This window comes from Heteronotia binoei, chromosome 9 (genome assembly GCF_032191835.1).
Source record: "Heteronotia binoei isolate CCM8104 ecotype False Entrance Well chromosome 9, APGP_CSIRO_Hbin_v1, whole genome shotgun sequence".
In the NCBI taxonomy this organism is placed as follows: Eukaryota; Metazoa; Chordata; class Lepidosauria; order Squamata; family Gekkonidae; genus Heteronotia; species Heteronotia binoei.
In genome coordinates this window covers 98,899,633-98,922,664 of record NC_083231.1, presented here as the reverse complement: position 1 = coordinate 98,922,664, position 23,032 = coordinate 98,899,633, and the positions used below count along the sequence as shown (strand labels likewise).

The window sequence follows — 23,032 nt, the reverse complement described above, 5'->3', positions numbered from 1 at the left end:
AAGTGCCATCAAGTCACAGCCAACTTATGGTGACCCTAGAAAGAGGCTTTCAAAGCAAGTGAGAAGCAGGGGTGGTTTGCCACTATCTTCCTCTGCACAGTTTGTTTTAATGGTTAACTGCGCTGTCTCTTATATGGAAGAACCAGGTTTAATTCCCCACTCCTCCACTTGCAGCTGCTGGAATGGATTTGGGTCAGGCATAGCTCTTGTAGGAGTTGTCCTTGAAAGGGCAGCCACTGTAAGAGCTCTCTCAGCCCCACCTGCCTCACAGGGTGTCTGTTGTGGGAGAAGGAGACAAAGGAGATTGTAAGCCACTCTGAGACTTTGATTCAGAGATAAGGGTGGGGTATAAATCTGTGGTCTTCTTCTTCGTCTACCTTGGAGGTCCTCTTTCCAAATACCAACCAACCCTGCTTAGCTTCCAATATCTGACAAGATTAAAAGCTCTCTTGTACCATTTATCATTAGGAAATATTTCAAATATCTCATCCATGCTGGTTCAGCCCAAAAATCATTGTTTTGATTTTGATCCTCTTGATGCCAGTAGTTAATCCCCTTAGTCTCTATTTTTTCATCTTTGCATTGAATTATTCTGTGCTATGGACTCGTGGTGGGTGTACATTTTTCTACAGCATAAATTAGATATGTGTGATTAATAGGCAAGACATTGTCAAGAAGGAACATTCATTGTTTGTTTATTTAGAGCATTTAATTCTGTCCTTCATCTAAGTAGTTTAGGGGATTCACTGTAATATTAACCCATGTTGAGGCTCAGTATGTTAATTATGATTTTGCACAGTAAAGTCACAGTAAGGTAGCTTGTACATGTAATTTTTATATGGTGAGTGTTTCTCTCTCTCTCTGCATCCCATGTAGTAAATTTTGAGATGCCATAAAATTTTAAGTTCTGTGACTTGTGACTTGATCATGAATACAACAACAACAAATAAAGTACTGTTGAGTTGCTATTGATTTAGCAAGAGATGAGTAGAGGAGGTTGCCATCATCTGCCTCTGTATGCCAACCTTGGATGCTCTTGGTGGTCTCTCATCCAAATACTGACCATGGTCAACCCTGCTTTGCTTACAAACTCTTGACAAGCTCTGGGTAGTCTAAGTTATTCAGCCTGCTTGACAATGAATAAAGATGACCATCCTCTATTTGCAACCATTTGAGAAGACAATCATCACACCAAATGGTAGGGAGAATTTTACCTCTTCTTCTTCAGATGTCTAGGTGCAAAATATGACCAGACTGACCTTACCACTGTGCCAAGATCACATAGTGAAATTCATTCAGGTTTGTTTTATGCTTGTCACAATATTTTACCACTTTGTGAATGATTGCCTTCATTCACCCGGTGTCAAAAATGAATGCAGGAATGGAATGGAAATAAATCTAATTATCTTTTCAAAATCTGATAAGTGTCTTCACAGTCCTATAGAACCAGAATCTTAATTGTGATTTTGTAACATTCAAGCGATTAATTGAGAAAAACTTTATTTTCAGTGGTATGGCTGGATCTGTCAAGATTTCCATAGAAGGCATTAATGAGCTGTAATAGATTCTGAAGCAATTACATGTTCAGTGGAAGAATATGAGAGTTTCTGAAGCAGCAGTAATTCAGTTTCTCTGCAACCTTAGACAGCTATGGGAAGGTGATATATTAGGGACAGTGCTGGAAATTAGAGATTCAAGCTGTGAACATCAAACACAGTCAAAGGGAAGTTTTCATTTACGTGAGGAAGTCTTGTGTCCACACAGTATCTTGAAAACTTGACTGCTTAAATCTTGACTGTCTCTAAGACATTGGAAGAATTGGTACAATGCATGAGTGACAAAAGGTACATATAATGTTAATCAAATGTGTGTATCCCAGGTGTGGAAACACCTGCTCATAGACTGTAGCTTGAATTGTAGGTCTTTTCTAGCACAGAGTTAGATGGGGGTTTTCTCTCCTATGTTGGAAGAGTTGTGGCTTCGTCCGTCATTTCTTTAATAGTGAACAGGGGTTCTGTGAAGTTCATCAGACAGACCTACAGTAATCAGTGGTAAATAGGCTTGCCAGCCCCCAGGTCCTTTGGGTGGGGGGAATACCTCAGTTTTGCAGGCTCTGCAGCCTTTGATGGAATGATTTTATCTAAATTCATTATCACTGAGTAGATGCTTTTTCGACTGCTCTCCCCAAGGACAGGAACAACAGCCCCCACAGTATAATGTGTCTCTGGGAATATAATGTGAAAGCAGAGGACCTGCAAGGGTTTTCAGGGTGCACCACGTTTCCTTCTGTATCCTCTGTTTCCTTTGGCCATTCCCTCTCCTCATAACTTCTCCATTTTTCCTGCTTCTTTCTTCCTACCAATCACCCAGTCTGGCTTCCACCCTTTCTGCTTTCCCTCTTTCCCTGTTGCATCTGCCTCTTCCCAAGAGAGTCAGGTCAAGCTGTGCAGTTGCTGGCATGGGACCCAGTCCTGAGTCCTCCTCCATCAGGGGAAATGATGAGGGAGTGCAGGCAGGATGTTTTCTAAGGCTTTTCTGGTCAGGTCTATCCTAATCACTGAGATGTAAGACATAAGAGCCCTGCTGGATCAGGCCAGTGGTCTGTGTAGCCCAGCATCCTGTTCATTCAGTGATCAACCAGTTACTCTGGAGGGCCAACAACAAGACATAGAGGCAGAGGCCTTCCCCTGGTGCTGCCTCTTAGCACTGGTATTCAGAGGTTTACTGCCTCTGAATGTGGAGGTTCCCTTTAGTCACCATGGCGACTGAAAGGTCATGAATCTCTCTAATCCCCTTTCAAATCTATGTATGTCTGTGGCCATCACTGCATCCTGTAGCAGCAAGTGTCGTTTTGTAAAAAAATAGGTGGTGGAGCTCATCCAGGGATTGTTATGCAGCTGCACATACTATTCAATGGACAAGGAGGTGGAACTCGCAGAAGGAGGAGGTGGAACTCTCAGAAAGGTTCAGGAGCTGTGCTCCTGTGAGTAGGGGCGGCCTGATGCCCCATGGCGCCCTAGGCCGACACTCCACGGACCCCCGTGCCTCCTCCTCCTCCCTCTCTTCCCCACAGCATGTTAATTTCAAAGCCACCCCCCCAGGACCGCGCTCCCAGTCTGTCAGGAGCAGCGTCCTGAAAGGGCAGTCCTGCAGCTGCTGAGCTGACTCCTCTCGATCCAGAAAGTGGGGAGGGGAGGAATCAGCCGCAGGACCCAGGGGCAACCCAACACCCCATGGCACCCTAGGCCGACTCGCTGCCCCCCTCCCTCCCGCGTCTCCGCCTCCTCCCTCCCTTCCCCACTGCATTTTAATTTCAAAGCCGCCCCCCCCAGCGATCGGGAAAACCGCGCTGCGGAGCCGCGCTCCCAGTCTGTCAGAAGCAGCGTCCTGAAAGGGCAGTCCCGCGGCTGCTGATTCCTTCCCTCCCCACTTCCTGGATTGAGAGGAGCCAGCTCAGCAGCTGCGGGACCACCCTTTCAGGACGCTGCTCCTGAAAGACTGGGAGTGTGGCCCTGCGGAACTGTTTTCCCGATCGCTGGGGGGGGGGGGGGACTTTGAAATTAACATGCAGTGGGGAAGGAAGGGAGGAGGAGGAGGCGGCGCGGGGGGGGGCAAACTAGGCAGTTGCGGGGGGAAGGCCGATTTTGCCGCCCCTGCCCTGCCGGCACTCTAGGCAATCGCCTAGTTTGCCTAGCGGGGCAGCCGGCTCTGCCTTTGAGTTCCCACAGTTTAAATACTCATTGATTAAAGTATTTTCCTTTGTCTGGCCTGTATCTACTGCCCATCAATGCCATTGGATGTCCTTGAGTTCCAGTATTTTGGGAGAGGGAGAAAAGGTTGTCTCTGTCCATTCTCTTTACTCCATGCAAAATTTCATAGGCCTCTTTCAATAGCCCTACACCTCACTCTGTATTACTTATGAACAATACACAGCTTGGTCTGCTCTCATGAATCACTTTGTGATTTTCATACTTTCAGCGCTGAATGTTCAAAATCAGTCATTACCTTTGAGCAGTGTAGCAAAATCACTCCCAGATCTTCCAGTGTATTTTAAGTCTAAAAGGTAGCTGCAGTGGACACTTCTTTTGGAACTGGGGCCTTGGCGTAGAGAGATCAGTGACTACCCTCCCGGCATCACTGCCATTTATTTGATAGAAATAGGTTCCCCCTACCAGGAGGTATTGTGAGAAGAAAATGACAAGTACCCATTTTGTGCCTGTCTTTTTCTGCTATATCAAGGCTAACAGTATGGGCAAAAGAGTTAAAACAACCATTTCCTGTGATTTGGTCTAAATTCGAACCAGGCATCCCATGGTTCTTTTTAACCTTAAACAATGCAGTGGGAAATCTTATCATGGACCTCCCACATCTCTTGTAATTGTACCTTAAGTTGTCTAATACTGTGTTTTTCCATAGATATTTGCATCATGCACTCTCACCTAATGAAAAGCTAATTGATTCTAACCTAGGGGCTTATATAAATAGCTCAATTGATTATCCAGCCATAATTGTATTTTAGAGTGGAAACACATGGGTTCACCCAGCACAAGGCAATAAATGGCAACCATGATGCCTGTTCATATTAACCCTGTCTATCATTACTGGCTTCTAAGTGTAACAGTATTTTACTGCCATCCAGCAGTGTCTCTGGATAACTGATTATTCTTATTACCAACACATCAGTCACTATTATCTATTATCTATTGAGCTATCAATAACAATTTATAGGCAATGTAAATTAGAGCCTGGTTAGCCTCCTGCTGATCTTCTTTATTGTTATTTTGCTATTTTCTGTCTGACACAAATGAAAACAAAAGTTTACTTCCAGAATGAAACACATGCACCTGTGTGTTGGTGCTAATTTCTGTTGCACTCAACACTAGGTGATTAGCTCATGTCAAGAATTCAAAGAATAATTATTGTTTTAAAATTATTGTATGACTATATTTGGCTTCGTTAATCAATTAGGATGCCAAGATAGATTCCGGCTCTGTTTTCCCCAAGGCTTGACTTGATAACTGTTTGAAGAGAGATCCAAAAAAATGCTAGTCTGCGATGCTTGGAGCCATCCCCAAATCCCAGTAATAATTAGAGTTGCCTCTGGGCAGTTCTCATTTGTGCCACCAAATTAGGGTCTGTAACACAGCTTACCTCTCATTTACAAGGAATGTGAAGTATAGATTGGGAGTCTGTTGCATTAGCTACGGGCCATTGGCAGAAAAGTAGTCCCATATATCAAAAATGTAAGATGGTGAAATGAATGAAATTGAATGTCTTACATCTGCACAGTGTCCAGGGCTTGGGGACCACCAACGTCCTCTGCTATGACGATGGAGAAAAATCATCTGAGAAATGCTACTTCTTGAAGATGCCAATTCTGCTCTGTTAATCCACTGGGTTGTTTTTGTTTTGTTTTTTATGCAGACACTTGGAATAGTTTAGAGCTGCATTTTTGACAAGTGTGACATAAGTCGAGAATAGTTAAGGATGCCAAGTGTCCAGGTGGGACCTAGATATCCCCAGCGTTACAGCTCATCTCCAGACTAGAGAGATCAGTTCCCTTGGAGGAAATAGATACTTTGGAGGGTGGATTCTGTGTTGTTATATCCACTGAGGTTCCTGTCCTCCCAAGGGTCCACCCACAAATTTCTAGGAGTTTCCCAACCTGGAACTAGCAACCCTACCCCCCCATCCCCTACCAGTAGCCAGGGGGATCTGGCAACCCTAACATAAATGAGATTGTGCCACCATACTACTGTACATGCTCATGCACACATCTCTGTCTTGGTACAGGTTTATCTACTACATGTTCTGTTAATTTCAGTGTCCAAAGCTACACAAGCTAGGGAGAGGGAGAGGGGGGCGTGGGGTTCAAGACCTCCATAGTCCAGACAGTAGGATGGAAATAAAATAAGATTTCAATCATTTGCTTTCTATAATATGTGAAGGTACTTTTAGTGTACAGAACTGCAATTATTAATATGTCTTTGTCTATTATCTTGTGCTGGCGATGTTAGATTTTTAAAAACTGGGGTGACATGTAATGTTTACAGTAGACATTCACTATTTGTGTGGCAGTGTTCCATTCTCGGAATACCCACAAACGGTTAAATGCATGGATATTCGGGGGCAGGGGGCTGTCTGTTGCCTTCCAATGGCAAAACTACCACATTTCCAAATGTAATAGTGGAGTGTTCACCAAGATGGTACAGTGAGAGTAAAAAGTGTCTGTGGACCACATCATATAATTGGACCATGAATGAATGAAATTCTGAGTTATGAATTGTGAATGGTAAGATTTAGTAAATCTCACTGAAGGAGATATGACGTGGAAGTTACGCTTTGTTTTTTCAAAAGCTTTCAGAAAAAAAGAATTAACTTCCTTGAGTTGCAGCATATTTCACCAAAGCTTTTAACGAGCCATTTTGCACATCTTAAATGTTGTGACTGCAATTATTCTCACTGCTTCATCTGTTTCTCCAAAGGGCTTTTGTGATTTCACTATGGAACCACTTTTGACAGGTCATTTTAACATTTAGCGGTGGAGCCTTCATTCTGATCCTCCTAGAACTTTAATACGAAAGCAAGCAGGCTAGACATTTATATATGACATAACCCCTTTGTGCAAGGAGAAATTGCTCTTGCAGAGTGTGTATGGCACCCTACTGCACATGTATTGTGTATCCTTTTTTATTGACGAAGTCGAGATCCTTCTGTAGCATATTTTGCAAATAACAAAAGACTGACAAAATTCTTATTTGCTGTGTAGCATTTTGTTAACAAATGCATTACATATGCAATTCTCAGTGCATTTCCAGTGTCGTGTCATAGAGATTGATGAGAAATTTCTTCGGGGGGTTATGAGCTGTTACTGATGACGTCCAACATCTCAAATGATATTTTCTAAAATATTCATGTAAAAAAGGAATCAGTGTCAGCTTCAGTCAAGTTTACCTTGGGCTACATTCCGTCAAACTCAACATGTACGCACTCATATTCTTGTCCTCTGCTATTAACTGCAGACGACTGAATAACCATGCTAGTCCACACTTGAATTCTCGATTCTCATGTCACATATTGGTGCCAAAGTTACCATCCGTGAAATTTATTTAGAACATTTTTTGCTGCCTTTCTATCCAGACTAAGAATGTCAAAACATCTAAACAATAATAAAAACAACTAAAATTATAGGCCAATGACCCATCCAGTCTAACACTCTGTGTCACACAGTGGCAATATATATATACATACACACACACACATACACACACACTGTGGCTAATAGCCACTGATGGACCTCTGCTCCATATTTTTATCCAATCCAAGATTAAATTGAAACACAAAGTGGAAGGAGGGCCAATACCATTATTGGGGGGGTGGTGGTGGTGCCAGACCAAACAAAAAGGCCTTTACCTGCTGGTGAAAGACACAGAAAGGGAGATGGATGAATCTCCCTGAGGAGGGAGTTCCAGAGTTTTGATGACACAATGGAAAAAACCTTTTCTTGGGTCGTTGCCCGTCTAGCCTCAGATGGTGGGGGCAACTGAAGCAGGGCTTCTGAGATATCAGAGTGGGTAGGTTCATATAGGAGAAAACAAATACGTTGTTCTCAGGCCCTACAGGGCTTTAAAGGTCAATACCAACATCTTGAAATTGTAGGTAAAGGAGAAAAAAATGTGCGTATAAAATCTGTGTACAATGCTAGGGGTCACTGAGTGATCCAAATTCTGGCAGGCTTAGAGTGGAATGTGTAGTGGGCCCTTTCAAAACTGTGTTTTATCTTTTGGTGCTTGCTGTTTGGTTCAGATATAGAGCAAAACTATGATTAGTAGGTGAAAACAAGATTTGGCTGCCAGTCACTTTAATCCTAGTTTGCCTCAAGACATACCAGTTTTATCACCTTTGCTCTTGCCAGATGTTTATCTAGCTAGCTGCAAAAGGTGGTTTCACCAGCTAGCCAGGATAAAGCCAGGGTATCCATATTCACATGTCACGAGAAACCAGCATTAAGACCAGCTGTGTTTAATAATGTCAAACTGTGGTTTCATATCCTAGTTTGACAGACCTGGGGAGTTTTACAGTTTGGAGAAGGGCCATACTTCACATTTCTTTTTTTGTGGACCAACAGTTCCAGGTTCAATCCCTGACCATCCCCAGTTAAAAGGATCAGGTAGTAGTAGATGTAAAATATCTCTGCCTAAGACCCTGGAGAATCCACTGCCAGTCAGAATAGACCATACTGACCTTGAGTGACCAGTGAATGGTCTGACAGTATAAGGCAGCTTCATGTGCCCATAGTTACCAAATGGCCAGAATTCAATCACACTAACCACCGTTAGTCTCATTAAGCCATTGTTTTGTGCAATGTCTAAATTGAGCCATTGTCTTAAGTGTTCTTTATTTATAAAGCAACCTTTCTGATGCCTCATGAGACAAGCAGTCCTACCTGAACAGCATAAATGTCCTGGGGGGAAAAATAATCTGATTTAATGCTATAGTTCTAATTCTACAGGGCCTGCATTTTTTCATCTTTCTTATTTATTTGATTTGATTTATATCCTGCCCTCCCCGCTGAAGCAGGGGATATGACAATGTATATGACAAATGTGACATCATGCACATATGCTAATCGACAAGTCAGTATTGGCTGAAACTTCCTGTTGAATTTAGATATAAGGGCAAACCCAGATTTGCTGCCACATAACATGGAACTGGCCCAAACCAGCAACGTGTCCTTGACTCTACATCTGGGCAATTCAGTATCTTTGATCAGTAGACTGGCATCTTATTTTTTTAAAGGCTAGTTATGGGAGCAAAGCAGATGATACAAGAATTCAAGGAAATCATATACACTAACAGGGCTTTTTTGAAGCATGAACTCCTTTGCATATTAGACCACACACCCCTGATGTAGCCAATTAGGCCCTGTACTAAGAGCCTTGTAAGCTCTTGGAGGATTGGCTACGTCAGGGGTGTGTGGCCTAATATGCAAAGGAGTTCCTGCTCCAAAAGGGGAAAAAGCCCTGTACACTAACATTTAAATTTGAAATGTTAGATATAGAAGCTCTTATTCGGTCACATCTCATTTCATAGCTATGTACAACTTGTACCAAGTTTAATAGCCAACAATATAGCTGAAGCAATCACCCTGAAAATAAGTTATAAATAACATTCACTCAACCCCCCTTTTTAAAAAAGCTGTGAAGTACACAGATTGTCTTCTCCTTTCTTTAGCTATCAAGATTTATTTGTTCTCTTGCTTCTAATATCCAGTGAAGATATTTTCTGCCAGTGTTAACTTCTTGGATCAATAAATTTTGATAGTGATCTTGAGGGAAGTCAGTATCTGCCAGCTATCATAGCCCTGCACGCTCTTGCTGAAAAGCAGCTGTTACAAACAAAATTGGCCATATCTGGGGGACTGATATTCAAGACACTGTACATATTTTATGGCACAATTATCTATGGTGGCTGTATTGTCCTTTCTGTATAGGGGGGAAAAAAGGGGGAAATAGGTTCAAGGCAAGATGCTGCAGCTTGAACCAACCAGCTTTATGAGCTGGTGGCGATCACTCTTTACCCAGTTTAAATTTTCACAAAGATGTATTTATAACAGTTGTGGAGTTAAAATGTGGACTTGCAGTGAGTAGGTCAGGTATGTGATTGTTAAGCCAGCCGCACAATGTATAATTCACCATGGACGGAATTGGGCACCTCCCAGGCACTTGATAACTCCAGTTATCTGAGCACAGACTAAAACCAAGAGGTATCTTGATGAGCTGGTGGGCTGAGTTCTTCATAGCACAAGCTATGCATTGACCCATCTTTATTTTTCATTATTTAAAACATTTATTAGCTTCCTTTCTTCCATATGGAGCTCAAGGCAGTTTACAATGTAGATAAAATACATAAATCTGTTTAAAAACAAAATTTTGAAATTGCAGTTTAGGACTTCTTTAAGTTAATCACATGTGGTCCTAAATAGGACTGTCTTCAGCTGTCTCCTAAAGATCAATTAACTATTCAGGGTTCCCCCCCCCCCCATTTGCAATGGGCCAGCAATGGATTTTAAAGTTGAAAAATTATGTATTCCTTTGTGCTGTTTTTCCCTGTTAATCTTGTTTGACCACAGTATTTTGTGTCACATTGAATTTTGGGATTTGTTCATAGTTTTTCCTCCTTTGACTCTGTTAAAAAGGTTGTGTTTTTTTAATACTCATGTGTTTTTCAGGATGTCATGCATTCAGATTTTTATTCACTATTTTATGAAAAGGCTTCTGTTGTTCTTTAGAGAATTACAACAAGAAAAGAAATAAACAGTTGCAGGGCATTTTCTTTGTATTATTTACCATTTTTATATCATTTGTTTTCTCTTGGTTGTAGTACATGATGTGTCACCTTTTTATTTTCCATGTTTGGAGGATCACAGCAACAGTGTGCTCATAAACAGTGTCAAAACAATGTTAATTTATCCCATACTGATCTAGGCTTTATTTATTTTTCTCTCCCCCTCTCACTTAGAGTGCCGATATGAGTCCTGCCAGCAGCACCAATTCTCTTCCTGTTAGTCCACTTACTGAAGAACCGCTACCTTTCAAGGTAAAGAGTTTTTACTAAAAACTACATACTGTGTATGGTCTGAAAAACTTCAGCATGTTGGAATTGCATTTTCTTGGAAATGATGAGCACTTGACTACCCTCTTCCAGAACAACAACACTAGGGTGACCATAATGTCTGAAGGCCAGCCAGGGACACTGGGGGGGGCGTGCGCGCGCGCCGCCGGAAACAGGAAGTGACGTCACTTCCGGTGACGTCACTTCCGGTGATGTCATGCCACCACCGGAAACAGGAAGTGGCATCACTTCCTGTGACATCATTTCCCCCGCGTCACCTGCCGGAAACAGGAAGTGACTTCACAGCACTTCCTGTGACGTCCCCAAAAATCCCCCAAATATCACCGCCGGAAACATTTTTGTTCTCAAATCCTGTATATACTTCATCAGTATATGGGATAAGGCACTTTCTCAACTGTGCTGCATAATGCAGCCTATTTATTTTGTCCTGTTGGCTCTGTTGGCTCTATCTGCGCCACCTTCATCACTTTCGGGGTGTGGATCCCCCAGTGGGGTGGTCTCCCGACTCCCTCCGCTGACTGTTTCTGATAGCCCTGCGCCCCCTCTTTCATTTGATATGTGTCCCGTGCGGGTGCCACCCTCCCGCCGGGAGATGCCGCAAAATGAGCCCCCTTGAGGCTTATGGCGGCAGGGCTCGGGGGAAGCGAGCTAGACTGCTGTTCTTTTGAGGGGTTATAGAGTGTTTCGAGCCCGTCCCTGTGGCATCGGTCCCATCGTTGTGGGACCAAGGGGGCCGGCGCAGCGGCACGCCGAAGCAGCCTGTCACTAATAACACCGGTCAAGATGCAGGACAGGAACCTGGAAGTGACCGACAGGCTGCTTCAGCGTGCCGCTGCGCCGGCCCCCTGGGCCCCACAATGATGGGACCGATGCCACAGGGACGGGCTCGAAACACTCTATAACCCCTCAAAAGAACAGCAGTCTAGCTCGCTTCCCCCGAGCCCTGCCGCCATAAGCCTCAAGGGGGCTCATTTTGCGGCATCTCCCGGCGGGAGGGTGGCACCCGCACGGGACACATATCAAATGAAAGAGGGGGCGCAGGGCTATCAGAAACAGCCAGCGGAGGGAGTCGGGAGACCACTCCACTGGGGGATCCACACCCCGAAAGTGATGAAGGTGGCGCAGATAGAGCCAACAGAGCCAACAGGACAAAATAAATAGGCTGCATTATGCAGCACAGTTGAGAAAGTGCCTTATCCCATATACTGATGAAGTAAATACAGGATCTGAGAACAAAATTGCACTAGAAGACACAAACGCAAAGCTCCCTTACACTGAATCAGTGCTTGGGTCCACCAAAGTCAGTATTGTCACATAAGAGAAGCCCTGTTGGATCAGGCCAGTGGCCCCTCCAGTCCAACACTCTGCGTCACATAATAACATAAGAGAAGCCCTGTTGGATCAGGCCAGTGGCCCATCCAGTCCAACACTCTGCATCACATAACAACATAAGAGAAGCCCTGTTGGATCAGGCCAGTGGCCCATCCAGTCCAACACTCTGCATCACATAACAACATAAGAGAAGCCCTGTTGGATCAGGCCAGTGGCCCATCCAGTCCAACACTCTGCGTCACATAACAACATAAGAGAAGCCCTGTTGGATCAGGCCAGTGGCCCATCCAGTCCAACACTCTGCATCACATAACAACATAAGAGAAGCCCTGTTGGATCAGGCCAGTGGCCCATCCAGTCCAACACTCTGCGTCACATAAGAACATAAGAGAAGCCCTGTTGGATCAGGCCAGTGGCCCATCCAGTCCAACACTCTGCGTCACATAAGAACATAAGAGAAGCCCTGTTGGATCAGGCCAGTGGCCCATCCAGTCCAACACTCTGCATCACATAAGAACATAAGAGAAGCCCTGTTGGATCAGGCCAGTGGCCCATCCAGTCCAACACTCTGCGTCACATAAGAACATAAGAGAAGCCCTGTTGGATCAGGCCAGTGGCCCATCCAGTCCAACACTCTGCATCACATAACAACATAAGGAGGGAGGGAGGGAAGGAAGGAAGGAAGGGAGAAAGGGAAGAAGGGAAGAAAGGAAGAAGGGAGGGAGGGAAGGAAGGAAGGGAGGGAAGGGAGGAAGGAAGGGAGGGAAGGAAGGAAGGAAGGAAGGAAGGAGGGAAGGAAGGAAGGAAGGGGGAGGGAGGGAAGGAAGGAAGGAAGGAAGGGGGAGGGAGGGAAGGAAGGAAGGAAGGGGGGAGGGAAGGAAGGAAGGAAGAAAGGAAGGGAGGAGGGAGGGAAGGAAGGAAGGCAAGGGAGGGAGGGAAGGAAGGAAGAAAGGAAGGGAGGGAGGAGGGAGGGAAGGAAGGAAGGGAAGGGAGTGAGGGAAGGAAGGAAGAAAGGGAGGAGGGAGGGAGGGAGGGAAGGAAGGAAGGAAGGGAAGGGAGTGAGGGAAGGAAGGAAGGAAGGAAGAAAGGAAGGAAGGAAGGGAGGAGGGAGGGAAGAAAGGAAGGCCGCCCCCCGCCCCCCCCGCTTTCGGCCCCCTTACCTTAATCCAGGGCGGCGGATCCAGCGGCGGCGGCGGCGGGGAGTCCTCCGGCGGCGGCCTCGCGGCGAGGGAGGGAGGGAGCTGCCGGGGCTGGCCTCTGGAGGCCTCCAGGGACCAGCGCCGGGCCTCTCCGATACCGGCGCTGGCCTCTGGAGGCCTCCAGGGACCAGCGCCGGCTGCTCCGCGGCTTCCCCGCGGCCTCCGCTGGTCCCTGGAGGCCCTCCAGAGACTCTGGAGGGCCTCCAGGGACCAGCGGAGGCCGCGGGGGAAGCCTTCGCTGGCCGGCGCTGGTCCCGGAAGGCCTTCCAGAGCCTCTGGAAGGCCTTCCGGGACCAGCGCCGGGTGCCCCGCGGCTTCCCCGCGGCCTCCGCTGGTCCCTGGAGGCCCTCCAGAGACTCTGGAGGGCCTCCAGGGACCAGCGGAGGCCGCGGGGAAGCCTTCGCTGGCCGGCGCTGGTCCCGGAAGGCCTTCCAGAGCCTCTGGAAGGCCTTCCGGGACCAGCGCCGGGTGCCCCGCGGCTTCCCCGCGGCCTCCGCTGGTCCCTGGAGGCCCTCCAGAGACTCTGGAGGGCCTCCAGGGACCAGCGGAGGCCGCGGGGAAGCCTTCGCTGGCCGGCGCTGGTCCCGGAAGGCCTTCCAGCGGCTCTGGAAGGCCTTCCGGGACCAGCGCCGGGTGCCCCGCGGCTTCCCCGCGGCCTCCGCTGGTCCCTGGAGGCCCTCCAGAGACTCTGGAGGGCCTCCAGGGACCAGCGGAGGCCGCGGGGAAGCCTTCGCTGGCCGGCGCTGGTCCCCGAAGGCCTTCCAGAGCCTCTGGAAGGCCTTCCGGGACCAGCGCCGGGTGCCCCGCGGCTTCCCCGCGGCCTCCGCTGGTCCCTGGAGGCCCTCCAGAGACTCTGGAGGGCCTCCAGGGACCAGCGGAGGCCGCGGGGAAGCCTTCGCTGGCCGGCGCTGGTCCCGGAAGGCCTTCCAGAGGCTCTGGAAGGCCTTCCGGGACCAGCGCCGGGTGCCCCGCGGCTTCCCCGCGGCCTCCGCTGGTCCCTGGAGGCCCTCCAGAGACTCTGGAGGGCCTCCAGGGACCAGCGGAGGCCGCGGGGAAGCCTTCGCTGGCAGGCGCTGGTCCCGGAAGGCCTTCCAGAGGCTCTGGAAGGCCTTCCGGGACCAGCGCCGGGTGCCCCGCGGCTTCCCCGCGGCCTCCGCTGGTCCCTGGAGGCCCTCCAGAGACTCTGGAGGGCCTCCAGGGACCAGCGGAGGCCGCGGGGAAGCCTTCGCTGGCCGGCGCTGGTCCCCGAAGGCCTTCCAGAGGCTCTGGAAGGCCTTCCAGGACCAGCGCCGGGTGCCCCGCGGCCTCTCCGCGGCCTCCGCTGGTCTCTGGAGGCCCTCCAGAGTCTCTGGAGGGCTTCCAGCGACCAGCGGAGGCCACGGAGAGGCCTCCACCACTGCCGCCGGGCCCCGCGCGCGGGCGGGGAAGGCGGGGAGTGAGGGTGGGAGCGTCCCTGCGCGTGCGCAGGGGCCCTGCGCAGGCGCAGGGACGCTCCCTCCCTCACTCCCCGCCTTCCCCGCCCGCGCCCGCGGCCCACCGGCTCCTGGGCTGCCTAAACCGGGACCTTTAATGGTCCCGGTATAGGCAGCCCGGGATCCGGGATTGGGTGGCCAGATCCGGGAATGTCCCGGGAGACCGGGACGGTCTGGCCACCCTAAACAACACACACATATATTTACAAATGGATAGCTGTATTGAAATAAATATCAATGCACATGGAGAAACAAAATGACAAAAAATAGATCATATCATATCAAGATGAGGATTTTATTCTTTGAGATATTGTTAGATGAATTCCCAGCTTCAGGTTTGCAAAGATTCCTTTCTGTTTTCATAAGACCACAAGGCATTGGACATCTTTGGTTGGATTATCTGATGTGTAATGCATCCTAAAAAGCAGTCAGAGGGCCAGAGATGATCCAAGACTATAGCAGTGGGAAAGAAACACCTTAACTCTGCTCTCATTGCTATTTCCCTGATCAAAACTGCCTGTGGACTCCATTTAGCCCCAGTCTGAGAGTGGGGGTGCGGCAGAATATAGGTAACTGCCTTTTTCTTCTGTGAGGGGTGTTTCAGCTGAGGGAGTAGAACTGGATAAGGAAGTGGTAAAGAAGAAATTTCAAAGTACATTGACCCCGATCCATATGCTTCCCCACAGTTCCTTGCAGCTGAAATCAGTTCTAGAGATCTAACATCTGGAGAAGGTTGCTCCATAGCTATTATTTATTTGTCTATGCATTTAAAAATAAAAACATGTATTGAAAGCCAGTTTCCTTTTCCAGTATTATGGCATGACTTGACATGTCTGTGTTTGTGGTGGTATAGATGTAGATTCTCTGCACCATCAAGGTTCTACTTCAAAGGAATGTCAAAGACATATTACCAGAGGGAACTGCTGAACCTGGGAGTCATAAAATACTGAACATTAGAATTGCATGATCCTGGAGAGTCCATTGTGCGCCACTGTGTGCTATAGAGTTCAAAGCTTTAGACTGTTCATTGTTGTGAGAAGCCACTTGGCTATCCCCTTGTACTTCTGGATTGTTCTCTGCCTGTTCCCCTTCTGGTCGCTTGCTATACTTTCTCGTCTAGACACATGCTAACCTGAAAGCCACTGAGGACTAGAATTTTACTAGTAATGGGGCCTGAACCTCCTGCATTTCTTAATTCTCTTTTCTAATATTCCTGATTTAGAGGAATTGCCTTTAAAATATTAACCAAGAGTTAGGTTAGTGTTGTTAGGAGTGATATGCTGATACCGAATGACTCATTATGTAATGCTGATAAGGGCTTGATGGTTCTAGTAAATTAAGTTAGTTTCAGGTGGGTAGCCATGTTGTTCTGTGGTAGAAGAGCAAGATTTGAGTCCAGTAGCACCTTAAAGACCTACAAGATTTCCAGAGTTGGTAGCTATGTTGGTCTGCAGTAGAAGACAAGATCTGAATCCAGCAGCACATTAAAGACCAACAACATTTCTGGAGTATAAGCTTTCGAGAGTTGATATCTGACAAAGGAAGCTTTGACTCTTAGCCTGGAAATCTTGATTTTCAAGGTGCAAAGGACTCCCATTTTGCTAGTCAATTACATTGTTACACTAAGTGATCTAACAGGATATCATATCATCCAGTCATTTCACCTCCACCATAGATACTCTTCCATCAAATCCTAATATGCATTTTACACCAATATTCTTAGAGATTCTTTGTTGTCCCCCACAATAAAGAACAAAAGGGGAGGAAGCAGAAACTTTATAGGTCGTCTGAATTTGGAGGCTGTCTGAGTCATGATCAAAAAGCCCAAGAATTGCACATCTTTTCTCCAGAGGTTGTGACTTGTGATCTTTTGTGAACTTGTCCATGGTTCTCTGGATCCTTACAATTTCTCCTTCAGTGGTGTTTGTTTGTCTGCTGCAAGTGTTGCTGTTGATTTTGAACACTCTTTTGATGCTTGTAATTACTGATCCAATTCTGAATTGAGCTGTAGGGCGTTTGCTCAGTAAACTTTCTGTGTGTATTCCTTTATTTTCTGTTACAAGAAATGCTTCATTTGGGGGGGGGGGGACTTTTTCCTTGTGCCACCTCAGTTTTCATCAAAGACGATTCCGGTGCCATCATGAATAATGGTATAAGAGTGATGGTATGGAAATCTTCAAGGAGGTTATTTTTGAGAATTCTCATGAAGGATGGAAAAAAAGATAAGATATGAATTTCTGTGGGCATTCTTGCTGTGTTTTAAAAAAACAACATGGGATATTAAAAATAGCATGAGATATTAAAAATAAAGCCATCAATGCTTTTAGTAGGGAGGCAATTGTTCTTTTCATTTTAGACACTTTTGAAGGGTGGAAATCTCCCCATTCCTGTGGAACTCATGTAAACATTGATGTTGGGCTGCAGGGAAAGTCAGATGTTATCTGTGAGCCAGTGCTGTTAAGTGGAAATAAAACTAATATCAAATGCAACAGTTCCTGTTATTGCTTCCTGACTAGCTCCAGGAGAGAGCAATATTGTTTCAGCAGTAGTATGAGTGAGCGATTTTATATGCAATAACCCGTTCCAAAAACTGTCAGTCTATAATATTGGTTTCTGATGACAGGAAATGTATTACTCTGGCCAACACAGTCCTAATACTTCCCACCTTCCCGATCTCATGAAGTGAACAGAAATGTTTTAGATTTTTAATTTGATTTGCTTATGCAGTGCCGAAAGACCAATGTTATCAAACAGAGAATGAGCATTGAGCCCCTGTGGGACAGCTGATGACCTTTTGCATACTAGGATTTACTTTTGAATTTTAAATAAGTCCCAGCTTTTCTTCATGACTTATCTGTACTGAGATGTTACAAAAAAGGAAGTAATTTTTTTTTAAAAAACCCAACACTTTAGAATACTAGACATGGGGGACTCAGAACAACTTGTGAGGGGCCTCACACTTTCTCCTCTCCCATTACTTTCTATTTATCTTCCCTGAAAGCCCCCATAGCTTCTCCCCCTTTCCTGCTTTCTTCTTTCCTTCCCACTTTCCAGCCAACCTACATTTCTTAAGCTTTTCCTCCTTCTCTCCCCCTGGCAGCCTTTCCCTGGGAAAACTTTGCACTGACTCAGTTGTTCAGTGCTGACTGTTGGGCTGGACCCAGTTGAATGATGGTAAACCCCTCCCCACACTGTTTCCTCTTTCCTTCCTCCTGGCGACTCCCTTATCTTGCTTCCTTCTCTCTTTCCCACTCACCTACCAACCCACTTTTATTTGGCCCCCACATCTTCTGCTGTGTTTGTTTTTTATATGCCTTATTTATACCACACTTTTCTCCCCAGTGTGGACCAAAAGCATCCTACCTCATTTCTCTCTCTTCCATTTTACCCTCACAACAACTCTGCAAGATAGATTTAAAAATAATATTCAGATTACTATTCAAATTATTTTAACAGTATTATCAAAATAGAGAAGAATCACAATGGCACAGTTAAAAGCAACTTCAAGCACAGGGAACATCTGTTTAAAAAAGAGGAGCCGAACATTCACTCAGCAAGTGCCTGGTATTTTTATAATGTCTTGTAGTACCCTCCTCACTTCTTCAATAAAGTGATTCCATAAAATAGTAGCTACCAAAAGGAAAGTCATCTTCCTCACCACCTTCATTCTCGAGAGCCAGTTTGGTGTAATGGTTAAGTGCGGGGACTCTTGGGAGAACTGGGTTTGATTTCCAACTCCTCCACTTGCGCCTCCTGGAATGGCCTTGAGTCAACCATAGCTCTTGCAAGAGTTGTCCTTGAAAGGGCAGCTGCTGTGAGATCTCTGTCAGCCCCATCTACCTCACAGGGTGTCTGTTGTGGGGGAGGAAGATAAAGGAGATTGTGAGCTGAGGCTCTGAGATTCAGAGTGGAGGGTGGAATATAAATCCAATGTCTTCTCCAGTGGTCCCAGGAGTGGGCCAGTCCTCACTCTTGGGGATCATAGCTCCTCCTCTTCGATTGCAGGGCTTAACAAACTTTGACCCGAAGGGGAGGTGCTTGATCCTCAGAAGTCAGTTTTGTTTAGCCCTGCTATCGAAGCAGGATGTGCTTCTAGAGCCCCCTTGTGGCTCTTGACCCATAAAAAAAAAAGAAAGAAAAGAAGAAAATCAATACCCAGCAAGAAGGATCAGGTTACCTATGTTCAGTGTCCTGGAAGCTCCCAGCACGGGAGGAAAACAGCGCCACTGTGTTTTTCGAGGGAGGATTTTTTCCCTCCCACGTTCTGGCAGAGTGCTTCAGTAGCCTCAGGCAGAGGCATACGCACGCGCCGTTCTTCCCTCCTCTGATTCCCGCCCGACGGATGTACTGAGGGCAGGCGATCGCTCTTCTTCTCTCGCTCCCAGCAAAGGCACTCCGGCAGCCCCGGGGGTCTAGGGAACGGCAACTAAGAAAAACAAGAAGAGAGAGGGGGACAGATTAACAGGGATAGGATTCGTGCTTGACACGCAGCCCTCCCAGAGCGCCGATGACAGAGCCTTCAGCGCGGTTGTCTTCCCGGCGGCGGTAAGCCCTGCATGGGGGGAATCCTAAGAGGGAGGATTTGTCTGGGGGACTGCAAGGACCAGAGGGGGTCTACAGACCTAGCCCTGAAGCCCCTTTTTTCCAGATATAAGCAGGCAGGACTCTGAGAGCCTTTCAGGATTCACTGCATGCCCAGCGTCCCCTCCTCCCCCTCCCCTTTTTCCCTTGTATACCTGGGCTCAGGAGAATGGCCCTTTTTTGGTATGGCATTGGTTAATTTTTGGAAAAGGGAAAGGGATTAAGACTAGTGCTATGCTAGTGGGGGGGGGGAGGGGACATCCTCTGTTTGGAGGGGCTGTTTTCTTTTGGCGGGAATGGAAGCCATTTTGTCTGTGCTTCTTGTGTTTACAGGGCCATTCACTCTAAGATGGCTGCCTCCACCAAATTCCCAAGGGAGCCATAATGGAGGGGGGCACCTGTGACTTGGAGTTGGCTGACTCACCAGCATAGGAAGAGGGGGCAGAAGATCACCAGGCTGATGTCTCAGTAGATGAGGCTAAATCTAATCTTTTTTCTTGGATTCAAGAACTGGTCAGAAAAGAGGTTCAGGCAGCTTCTGCGACCACCCCACCCCCTCCCCTCAAAAGAGCACGCAAACTCAACACAGAGAAGCAGATAAAGAAGAGGAAAATTTCTCTCCCAGACCTCTAAAGTGTAGCAGGTCAGAGTTACATTCCTTTCCATCTGATCAGGAGGAAGAGGACTCTGATTTGTCTGAAGGCTCTTCGTCCCTAGACACCGGAGAACTATCTGAGGAAGAGAAGGGGGCATCCTCTACTCATTCCAAACTTTTTCCAGCAGAAGTGTATTCACGCCTTCTTCCAAAGGTGATTAGGACACTTCAGATCCAGTACACTCCCAAAAACAAGGAGGAGGAAGATGCAGAGTTTCCTTTGGCAATGGAAGATATCATCCCTAAATCAGGTTCCAAACCCTTGCAGGTCCCATTGCCCTCTGGTTTTTTCTCCATAATCAGGTCGGAGTGGGAACATCCAGCCAAGCCAAAGACGGTTTCGTCAGATTTCTCTAAGTTCTTTTCATTCATCCCAGAGGCGACCAAGAGGCTGAAGTTACCAGTGGTAGATGACCCGGTCAATAGTCTGGCCTCCAATTCCATGCTCTCAGTGGATGCGGATGGGATGCCAAGGGATTCGACGGACAAGCGTATAGAGCAAGCTTTACGTCGGGATTTTGAAGCCTCGTCTAATTCTTTGAAGGTGTCAGCCACCACATCTCTTTTTTGTAGGGCTTCATATATGTGGTTATCTGACTTGGCTAAGCGGGATGACCTACCGAAGGACATTAAGGACTCGCTTAAGAAAATTACGTTGGCCACTGCCTTTGCTTCAGACTCTACCCTTGAAGCAGTTCAACTATCAGCCAGAGCCATGGCCTCTAGCGTCACGGCAAAGGAATACGTGGCTGCGTAATTGGGATGTGGATCCTTCAGCCAGGGTTAAAGTGGCCGCAGTTCCATTTAAAGGGACTTCACTCTTTGGAGAAGGCCTGGATAGATATCTTATTGAGGACAGGAATAAGAAAAAAGTCCTGCCTTTCAAGAGACGGGATAACAGGTCGAGGCAAAGGTTTCAGTCCTTTCGAGGAAATCAGAGAGATTCCAGACAAACCTCCTTCAAGCCATTCAGGACAAAGTGGCGGTCAAAGTCTAGAGACGCCAGGACTTCCTTCGGGGTGGAAACAAAGTCAACCAATTAAAGGTCAAAAGAAGCCTACATCAGCATGACTGGGAGGGTCCTCTAGATCCAAGTTGGATAGGAGGACGACTTCAGAGATTCTCCCATGTGTGGCACCAAACGATATCAGACCAATGGGTCTTGGACACAGTTACCAACGGTTGCTCTATGGAATTTTATTCGCTTCCAAGACACCGTTTCCTAGAAGTACAAAAATCTCAATCTCCCGAGAAACATCAAACACTTTTACTGGCCATAGACCATTTGCTGGCGATAGGAGCCATCAAAACGGTTCCTACGATAGAAAAATTTCAAGACACTTATTCAGTCTTCTTCGTGGTTCCCAAAAAGAACGGGGACATTCGGGCGATATTGGATCTGAAGTGGGTGAACTAGTCGGTCGTTACAAAAAAGTTTCGGATGGAGACTCTGAAGTCAATTCTACTGGCTATTCAGCAGGCAGACTTCATGGCATCCATAGACCTGTCAGAAGCCTACCTTCATATCCCCATCGCCAAGGAACATCGCAGGTTTCTCCGTTTTGCCTACGACATGAGTCATTACCAATACAGGGCCTTGCCTTTTGGTCTAAAGTCATCTCCCAGAGTGTTTACAAAAGTCTTAGTCACTCTGGTGGCCGTCCTGAGACTACAGGGGGTGTCCCTTTTTCCATATCTGGACGACATTCTGGTCAAGGCCCCGTTGGCAGAACAGACGAGAAGAGACCTCGAGTTGACCATGAGAACCCTCAGTTCGCACGGGTTCGTTATAAATGTCCAGAAGAGTTGGCTAAAACCTTCCCAGGTTCTAATACACCTAGGGGTCCAGATCGACTCCAACAAGGACAGGGTTTTTCTGACTCCAGAAAGACAGTCAAAAATCTTACAGCTGATAGCGGAAGTCAAGCAGCAGAAGCAAGTCAAGCTGATGCTACTAGCAAAGTTGATGGGAATGATGGTATCATGCCAGGATGTAGTTCAGTGGGCACGGTTCCACACGAGACCACTCCAGAAATTCCTTTTACCGTTCCAGAAGCAGATAAGTATCAGGAGTACGATCTCACTGACACTACCAGCCAAGCTGCTAAAAGACCTCGAGTGGTGGCAGGCTACTGATCTTTTCACCTTGGGGCAGGAGCTGTGGGAACCCAAGAGAGTAGTGCTGACCACACATGCCAGCCTTTTTGGCTGGGGAGCTCACACGAGAGGAGCTGTAGCGCAAGGTCAGTGGAGCATTCAAGAGGCCAAAGAAAGTATAAATCTCCTGGAATTAAGAGCCATACGTCTGGCTTTGCTTCAAATGAAAAAAGGGGTGGTCGGGACTCACGTGTTGATACAAGCAGACAATATGACAGCAAAGGCCTATGTGAATCGTCAAGGAGGCACCAGGTACTGGAAGCTTCAGGACGAAGCACAGATGTTGTTCAGATGGGCGGAAGTCCATCTTCAATCCATCAAAGCCACTCACGTGGCAGGAAAGGACAATGTAGTAGCGGACTGGCTGAGTCGATAATCACTGGACCAGTCGGAATGGTCAATTCATCACAAGACCTTTCGAGAAATTTGCCAAAGATTCGGGACACCGGGAGTGGATCTTTTTGCCTCATACAGCAATCACAAGGTGTCTCAGTATTTCTCAAGGACAAGAAGCAGAGGAGCGGTGGCTATCGACGCTCTGAACTCAGACTGGCCGAAGACTCTACTATATGCCTTTCCTCTGTTCCAGATCATACAGAGGTTTCTGCAAAGGGTGCAAGAACAAAAAGCGGAAGCGATTGTGGTGGTCCCCTTTTGGCCCATGAGAGCCTGGTTCCAGGAACTTCAGAGTATGTCAATAATGGAGCCGTGGCGGATTCCTCCAAGAGGGGATCTTCTGTCTCAGGGCATGCTGCATCATCCGCGACCAGAAATGCTGCAGCTCACTGCTTGGAGATTGAGCAGCAGCAGTTGACCCATCTGGGTTATTCTACTCCTGTAATAGACACAATATTGTCTTCCAGAAAGACTTCCACCAATAGAAGCTATAATATCCCTTGGCAGGTTTTTCATGCTTGGTGTGAGAAGAGGGGGGAAGACCCTTTATGGGTTTCGGTCCCCTTTATTTTATCCTTTCTACAAGATGGGCTTGAAAAAGGTCT

The 23,032-nt window shown here is 46.9% G+C and overlaps 1 protein-coding gene across 3 annotated transcripts in view; it reads left to right on the top strand.

Moving 5' to 3' along the window:
• The window catches only part of CCSER1 (coiled-coil serine rich protein 1), an 892,842-nt gene that overhangs the window by 336,540 nt on the left and 533,270 nt on the right, over nucleotides 1-23,032 (top strand). For all 3 annotated transcript variants that reach the window (XR_009555820.1, XM_060247055.1, XM_060247056.1), the window contains exon 6: nucleotides 10,522-10,599. Coding sequence is in view for 2 of the 3 variants with exons in the window: in XM_060247055.1 (XP_060103038.1) it covers nucleotides 10,522-10,599 (78 nt within the window). In the remaining variant the exon portion in view is untranslated. The remainder of the gene's footprint in view (nucleotides 1-10,521; nucleotides 10,600-23,032) is intronic.